Source organism: Gracilinanus agilis, unplaced genomic scaffold (assembly GCF_016433145.1).
Source record: "Gracilinanus agilis isolate LMUSP501 unplaced genomic scaffold, AgileGrace unplaced_scaffold54820, whole genome shotgun sequence".
Taxonomy (NCBI): Eukaryota; Metazoa; Chordata; class Mammalia; order Didelphimorphia; family Didelphidae; genus Gracilinanus; species Gracilinanus agilis.
The window spans coordinates 1-8,250 of record NW_025390044.1 but is presented as its reverse complement, the minus strand read 5'-3'; the positions used below and the strand labels follow the sequence as shown (position 1 = coordinate 8,250).

The window sequence follows — 8,250 nt, the reverse complement described above, 5'->3', positions numbered from 1 at the left end:
GAGGGAAGGAGGAAAGGAGGGAGAGAGGGAGGGAGGGAGAGAAGGAGGGAGGGAAGGAAGAAGGAGGGAGTGCAGGCATTTATAAAGCAGTCATCTATCGCTATATTGCGGTTCACTTATGGCGGCTTCACTGTATCGAAATCTAATTCTGTATCACAGTTTTCACTCTAATGTGGGATTTTGTAGGGGAGCATCACACTGTAACAATGGAAATGCAGTGCGCCACCAGCGCTTGTGCAAAGGCAGCCCAGCTCAGCCCTGTGGCCTGCATCCCGGGAGCCGATTGGCTCAGTGACTGCATGTGTCTGTTTCTCTCCCGCTACTTGGCCCATCACAGGGTGGGGGTGGGGAGGCTCTCGTATCACTGTGTGTTTCCATGTGACACGTCTGAGCTTTGGCCTCGTCACTCCTCTAGTCTACGGCCTTCCCTGGTCCTCTCAGTCTGTGGCTCCAGCCTTACTGTCTGTCTGTCTGTCTGTCTCTGCCCCCATCCTGCTCTGTCTCCCTCGCACTGAACTGGGCCTCTGACCAATGGGGGTCTCTCAGTAGAGCCGGTGCCCAGCCCGGGCTTTCTCTGGGGGCTCCACCTCGTGCCCATCAGGGTGCCCAGTTCCCGCCCCGCTGTGCCCGCTGAAGGCTGCCCTCGTTCTGCCTGGTCCCCGGCGCCCCCCGAGGCTGGCTCCGCACCCCGTCTCTGCACAGCCTGGGCCCGGCTCCTACCTGAAGGCAATGAGGTTGGTGTAGATGAGGACGGGGCAGCAGAAGGCGCAGATGAGCCTCAGGATCGGGGTGCCGGTGGCCATGTCTCCCCACCAGATTTTGGTCAGAAAGGCCTACCCGGGCACAAGCAGCGAGAGAAGAAGGGGCAGGGGCAGGGGGGCCCACTGTGGCTCCTGATGCCGAGCTGTCTCGGGGGGCCACGAGGGCTGAGGTTCTCTGGGCTCTGCCCAAGCCCATCAGTCTCCCCAACTCGGCTTCCCCGGGTGTGAGCTGGGCGCCCCGGCCGGCCCCTCCTGCCCTTCTCCATAACTCTGTGACTCTGGTCCCGCATGGCCTCAGGCCTCCAGGGCTGTTTGACTTCATAAACCCAAAGACACCAAAGCCCTGACCCCGGCATTCAAGGCCTTTCACAGCGCCTCCCCTTCCAGCCTCAGTTCCCTCTCCTTCACCCCCATCTGTGCCAGAGAGGCCCACCGCCCTCCGGGGTGGCCTCCTGAGCCCTCGGGGTCTCTGGGTTCCCCTTGTGGCGCAATCCGGGCCTCTTCAGGCGGGGCCTGAGCTCCCCATTTCATTGAATTCTCCTCCCTGGCCTCATTCAGAGATCGCCCCCTACTCTCCTCTTCCAAGAAGTCTTCCTTGATTCCATGATTCCATGCCAGGCTCCTTGGATTCCCGGGGGGCTGGCAGGGCTCAGCTGACCCCTGCCCCCCCCCCCATTCTCTAGGCCGGCCCGCAGGCCCGTGTCGCTGGGAGCCGGGCCTCTCACCTGGACTCCATCGTGGGCGAAGAAGGCCTTGGTGTCGGCCTCAGTGGCCAAGTGGAGGCAGGTGGTCTTGCTCCAGTCCCGGTTCCTCCTCACCAGCAGGGCGAAGGCCCTGTCCTCGCTGTTGTTGTAGCACTCGCTGAAGAGCTCTGCCCGGGGCAGGGGAGACAGCTTGGAGTCTGCCCACCCGCCCGCTGCCCACGCGAGCCCTCTGGGCCAAGGCAGGGCGGCTCCTCAGCCTCCCCGGGCCCCTAGCCTCCTCTCGGCCCCTGGCTCTCGGAGGCTCCCCGGCCTCTCCTGATGCTCTCCTGGAAAGCAGCTCACCAAACTGGCACAGAGGACCAGAGGGCAGCCGCCTCCCAAGCCCGGACCCCGGGGCCCTCCGAAGTGGTCTGCGGCTGCGCTAGGGTTTGGGCCTCCCCCTGACCCCAGCCTTTTGTGGAGGCTGCCTGGCCGGGCGCTCCTCCCTGGAGGCCATAGGAAGGGGCAGGACGTGGGCCCCAGCGCCTCCTCCCCACAGCCCCAGCCCAGATGCCTGCCTGGTACCAGCCAGCCCTCCCCTGCCTGGAGCCCTTCTGATGCGGCTTCTCTCTGCCTGGAGCCAGGGTTGGGGTCCCTCCCCAAAGCACAGCCTCCGAGTGTGTGCCAGGGACTAGCACCAACGAGGTGGTCATTAAAGGGGTGCCCCGGGGCCTTGGCGCTGCCCTCCCTGGCACAGCCCTTCCATGAGAGCCCGAGCTCCAGGGGGCGGCCGAGGAGCGGATCAGGCCCCGCTGGTGCCCTGAGCTGGGCCCGGGCAGCCCAAAGCAGAGCCAGCCACCAGCTGTTTGCACCCTCAGAGAGACGTTTCCCAGGGGTTCGTCCCCCCACATTTCAGGGCCCCCCAGCCGGCCTCACTGGGCAGGCCAGGGTCCCAGGAGAGGCTGGGAGGGTGAGAGGCCTGGGGGAGGCCGGTGCCCACGGGAGGGCGGCCCCGCTGGCAGACTCACCCAGAGCCAGACGCTCGTAGTTCGCCTCCTTCATGCTCCGGGCTGCCTCGGCCTCCGTCTCCAGGCGAGCCATTTCTTTGAGGATCTTGCACGCGGCCAGGGCGGCGGCGACCCCCTCCTGCCCCTGTGGGGAGTGACCAGACTGACCGCCCATCCTGCGTCCCTCCCTGAAGCCTCGTGCCCCCGAGACGCCCTGCTGCTGCCATCTGCCCCAGAGAGGAGGGAGGAAGGAGCAGGCCTCGAGGCGCCTGCTGTGTGCCTGGCACCGTGCCAAGCCCCCTCTCATGGGAGCCTCACCCACGACTCTGGTGTGATTGTGCCCATTTGACAGCCGTGGAAACTGAGGCACAGTCTGCACCAGGATTTGGCCCCGGGTTCTCTGGTCTCCAAGCCCGGCGCTCTGTGCCAGAATGAGCCCTCGGACCTCCCCAAGAGCACTTCTCTGAGCCCTCCCTGCCCAGCCTGGCCCCGAGCCCTGTCCGACCAGACTGACCGCTCCTGAGGAAGGGAGGCCCCTCTCCACCTCCCCAAGGGCTGTGCCAGGACCCCAGAGAGCAGGGCACGAGTGCCAGCCCCGCCAGGGCCTCCCTGGGTGAGCCTCCGTGTTCTCCTCTGCCAAATGGGCCCAACACCCTGCAATGCCACGCTGTCACCTCTCCTGGACGGGCTTGGGGCAGGAGGGGGAAGGTGAGCGCTCCCGGGCGGGGTACAGCCCCCTGGCTCGGGGCCGGAGACCCTCCCTCCCCTCCCGGCCAGGCCAGCTCGCCCACCATGGCCCAGAAGTAGTTGGCCATCTCGTGCCGGTTCTGAAGCACGGCCCACAGGAACAGGTCCCTCCAGGGGGCTGGGCTCCTCCGGGTCAAGTCCAGGTTCCACTTGGGGCCGCCGAGGCGCTTGCTGGTCCCTTTGTCCTAGAGGGCGGAACGGGCCGGGGCTCAGGCGGTCACTCCTGGAGGCAGCGACCACAAGGAGGGGGACTGTGGCCTCGCCAGGGGCCCCTCCGTCCCCCGGGAACCATGGGCCGGCCCCAGGGGGCTCCTAGGCTGTCCCTGCTGGATGAGGAGCCCCGGAGGCAGCGGCTGGAGCTCAACCCTGGACCCCTAACTGGGGCGGCACAGGGCCTCCCGGGCACCCCAGCCCAGCCCAGGACTGGTGCCCGCTGAAATCTCCTGCCCAGGGCCGCCACCTCCCGAGGCAGTCGGGCTGGGGCCCTCTCTGGGCAGGAGGCGGAGGGGCATCATCCAGCCTGCCTTCACCCCAGTGCCCCAGCGGGGCCCAATAATCCCCTGAAGACCAGGGCAGGGCCGAGCCCGAACTCTGTGGCTCCAGTGCAGAAAGAGCCCTGGGATGGGGGCGTCGATCTCCCGCACAGCCCCTGCCTGGCTTTGGGGGGCCTCTGCCCACCTCCGGGCTTCTCGGGACTCTCCTCTCTCCCTGATCGGCTGAGGCGGATGGTCTCTGAGGGGGACCTCGGGGGGGCCCAGGCCCGGGAGCCCCCTACCATGACTCACAGGCCCCCTCCGGCTACCCAGCTCTGAGGGAGCTTTTGGGGGGCAGGCCCAGGCCCAGGAGCCCCCCGTGACTCACGGCTCTCCTCCTCCGGCCCACCAGCTTGCCGTCTTGGTAGAAGCCTCGGCAGGCGTCGTGGAGGAAGTCCTTGAGCACGCGGGCCACGTCGTGGAGGGAGAAGGCGGGGGGCCCCCCCGGCGCCTCCTGGCCCAGCTGGCCGGCCCCCAGCCCCGCCAGCGTGGGCCGGCTCTCCTCGTGCTTGGCCAGGAGCAGGTGGAAGAGCAGGCTCTTGGGCGGCACGGCCCGGTACAGCTCCTGCAGCCGCCCCAACGTCAGGAAGTCGGGCACGCTGGCGCCGTTGTCCACGAAGAGGCGCACAAACTCCGGCTTGTCGTTGACCAGCGCGTCCATCATCACCTCCTCCAGGTCGCCCGACTGCGGGGCACAGACAGGGGGCCACGGGGAGCCCCGGCGGCCCTGGGGCTCGGGGTGGGGGCCGAGGACGGGGGGAGGAAGAGAGGAGGGAAGGAGGGAGAGGAGGGAGGCGGCGGTCAGCGGGAGACAGGCGGCCCCTCCTCGGTTCCTCAGAGGCGCCCTCCCCCATCCCACTGGCCGGGGCTCGGCCTGTCCCTCCTTTTCTCCCCCAGCAGTTGGTCAACAATCGTCCGCTACGTGGCCCCCCGAGGAGCTCCCCGGAGCACGGCTGAGACCGGGAATGCTCGGGGCGGCGGCCCAGCCTGCGTCCATGGAAGGCCTCCTGCCCAAAGGGGCGTCGGAAAGAAGCCAGGGGAACTGAGAAGGGGTGCTGAGGGGGAAGATCATTCCAGGTGGGGCACAGCCAATGCAAAGGCCCGGAGATGGGAAAGGGGTACCCCTTGGGGGACAGGAAGCGGGCCAGTGTAGCTGGACTGCCGAAGGGGGGGAAGCAAAGTGTAAGAGGCCGGAAAGGCCAAACGGGCATCAGGCGGTGAGGAGCTCACTGTTCTCGGGGGGAAGAGAGGAAGTTGGGGTCCCCCAGCCAGAAGGGAGGACTAGGGCTCTGGGAGGAAACAGGATGGAGGTTCCCACTGTCCCCAGGGCTGCTACAGATCAACCCCCAAACCAGGACCCGGTGGGGTGGACAGGACACAGACCGGGGCCCCAGCCCGGATGCGGGGAGCCAGGGGGACCCTCTTGGACCTTGAAGGGGGCCACGGGGCCACAGAGTACAAGCAGGAACCCAGGGGGTCCAGCAGGGCCATCGCCCTGTTCGACAGATGAGGGTCAAGGCCAGCAGCTGTGGCGTCCGAGCCCAGACCTGTCCTGTGCCCTTTGCCACCCTGCTCCGTCCATCAGAGATGGAGAGGCCTGTGACGGGCGTTCACGGATCAAATAAATCCATGGAGACGAGTCGGGGCCAGAGAGGGAGGGCCAGGCGTCCGGCCAGGCCTCTGCAGCCCACTGACCAGGGGCTGTGCCGGCCTCAGAGCCACGAACGGCAGCCTCCCATCGGAGACCGTGGCCGACGGGCATGCCAGGAGGTACCCCCAGAGGGCAGGCTGAAGGCTATGCCCGCCGGGCGCGCTTCCCCTCTGCCTCCTCTGCTCCCGGGCCGAGGACGCCCCTCCCGGCCCCCCCACAGCGGCCATCCTCTGGGAACACGGAGGGGGCCGGGGCTCGGAGCCCTTCTAGGGAAGAGACAGCGAAGGGGCCCCCACGGGTCACCTTCCACTCCACGTCGCCGCTGAATATTTCACTCTTGGCGATGTCCACGCGGTTCCAGGCCACGGCCAGCTTCAGCTCGTCCAGGTACTCCTGGGCCTCCTGGCTGTGGCTCTTGCAGGCTGTGCGGAAGCAGGGGATGGCCAGTGAGGGGCGGCCGGGCCCCAAGCCTGAAGCCGGGGTGTGGAGGAAGAACAGCGAACCCCCAGACGGTGCCCGGCTGATGAAGAGGGCGCCCGCCGTGGGGCAGAGGGGTCTGGGCACCCACTCGCTCTTCTGTAGACAGGTCTGGGCACCCACTCGCTCTTCTNGGTCTGGGCACCCACTCGCTCTTCTGTAGACAGGTCTGGGCACCCACTCGCTCTCCCACAGGGGGGTCTGGGCAAGGCACCACGCCAGCTCCAGACACAAATCTTTTGTCGGGACGGGCCAGCTCAGAGCGCCCTTTGGGGTCCGAGCCGTGTGTCTGGCCAGCTCGGACCCTGCCTCCTGCCTCTGGCCCTGCCACCTCGGCGCTGCCCTCCTGGGGCTGCTCTCAAACATCGGGGTCTCGGGTGTCCCGACTCCTTAGGCCCGAGGCGACCCCCCAGCTTATCCCTTGATAAACCAAGCTAAGCCTCTTGCAGAGGGGCTGCAGAGCCTTCGTTCTGGGGCGCTCCCTGCCCTGCTCCCCCATTCCCTGCTCCTGCGCCCCGAGTTCTAGGCTCAGACTGTCAGGAACACAAGAGCCAAGGCCTTTGGGGAACGGGCGAGGCTGGGGACTCCGAGGTCCTCAAATCCGCATCTTCCTTTAAAGAGGCCTGAGAGGGGCTGCCAGGTGGCGCAGCGGGCAGAGAGCCAGGGCTGGAGACGGGAGGTCCCGAGTTCAAATTTGCCTCAGACACTTCTTAGCGGTGCGAGACCAGACAAGGCACTTAACCCCCATCGCCCAGCCTGGGGCCAGGCCGTAGGGACTCGGCCAGGCCGGCCATCTTTGTGGGCTGACTCAGGGCTGGACACGAACAGGACGGAGGAAGCGGAGGCTGCGTGAGCTCCGCAGAGACGTCGATGGTGGCCTTCAAGGCCTGTGGCTTTCGAGCTCTGGTCCTCTAAACCAACAGATCTACAGAAGGGGAAACTGAGGCCCCGAGACATCCTGTGAATGGCCCGGACTTGCTCCGTTGCCAGTCGGAGCGTGGCAAAGTCAGGACCCCAACTCTGCCGCGTTCCGGGCTCCCTCTCGGGCACGGCCCCGTCTCTTCGGGGCCAGAAGCCCAGAGAGAAGCTCGCCTGGAATCCATTAGAGATCGCCGAGTCCTGCTCCCCATTTTGTGGAAGGGGCCCCCGAGGCCCAGAGGCAAGGGCGGCCGGGCGGGCAGGGCGGCCGGGCGGGCGGCGCCTCCTCACCTTTCACCAAGGCTTTCAGGATGATGGTGTCCAGCTCCTCGGAGCCGTCCTGCTCAAAGTCGTGCACGGTCAGAAGGTGCTGCTGGGCAGCGACGGCCTGGAGCTGGCGAGGGCACGAGCGTGAGGGGGGCCCCACCGGCGGGAGCCTCCCTCGGGGCCGGGCCAGGGAGCCCCTGGGGAGACTGGGGAGCCCCCGGCCGGCTCTAGAATCCCTGCCCCGGTGCGGGCGGGGGCGGCCCCCGGGGAGCTTCGGGCCCTCCCATCCCCTCCGGCCGCAGCACGAGGCACCCCGGGAAGGCCCGTGCTTGAGGCGGGGAGCCTGGGCCGGCCTCGAAGGGGTGACCGTGGCCCGGGCCGATGACAATCTCGATTCAAGAGCGCAGGTAAGCGGGGGAGGGGGGTGCCCTGCCCATGCCAGGCGGGGGAGGGTAATAAGGCCATCTCGTACGTCTGTCCATCCACACTCACGAGCTCCTCAGACTCACAGCATTGCTAGGGTCTAGCTGGCCAAGACCTCGATTTCCCCATCTGAATAATGGGGCCGCGTGGCCTCTCTGTCCCCCTTCTCTGACCCCCTCATGGTACAGCTGAGGCCCAGAGAAGGCAGCAGCCATGCTCGAGGTCTCACAGCCAGGAAAGGGGGGATGCCGGGCAGGGCGCAGCCCGATGGCCCGAGTCAGGGATTCCGAGCCACACGGCTCTCGTCCACGAAGTGGGGCTCCCGATGCCCGCGTCCCCCCCTTCCTGGGTCCGGGCCGAGGATCAGTGAGGCGGGGTGAGCCGCCACCAGCCCAGACTCGACTCCCCATCGGACCCCCTCCGAGCCCCGGGAAGGCGCCGCGGCCAGGGCGGCCCAGGAAGGGCTCCGTCCCAGCCTGGCCCCCTCCGGCGGCAGCCCCTGCAGCCTACCAGCTCCGTCCAGTGCAGGACGTCGTCCCGGGAGAAGAGCTCGCTGGGGAACCTGTCCTGCAGCTGCTTCTCCATCACTTGGGGCACGATGAGGTGCGGCTGGTTCATCAGGGCGGCGAGGACGTCCGCCAGGCCGCCCGAGCCCGCCAGGACCAGCCAAGGGGCCGCGTTCTCCAGCGCCTGCGAGATGCACTACAGGCCCGGCGAGAGGACCGCTCAGCGGGGAGGGCCCCGAGGCAGGGAAGCCTCGGGCAGAGGATCCTGGGGGGGGGG

The 8,250-nt window shown here is 67.5% G+C and overlaps 1 protein-coding gene across 1 annotated transcript; it reads right to left on the bottom strand.

Moving 5' to 3' along the window:
* Positions 1-720: 720 nt before the first annotated feature.
* On the bottom strand, positions 721-8,169 carry LOC123255966 (transient receptor potential cation channel subfamily M member 5-like; the record flags this gene model as incomplete). The annotated part of the gene is made up of 8 exons (XM_044684672.1): positions 721-833; positions 1,487-1,632; positions 2,473-2,596; positions 3,243-3,383; positions 4,060-4,416; positions 5,686-5,804; positions 7,069-7,171; positions 7,978-8,169. Coding segments are annotated over 8 exons (1,295 nt in total), but the record flags the coding sequence as incomplete, so codon positions are not given.
* Positions 8,170-8,250: the final 81 nt, after the last annotated feature.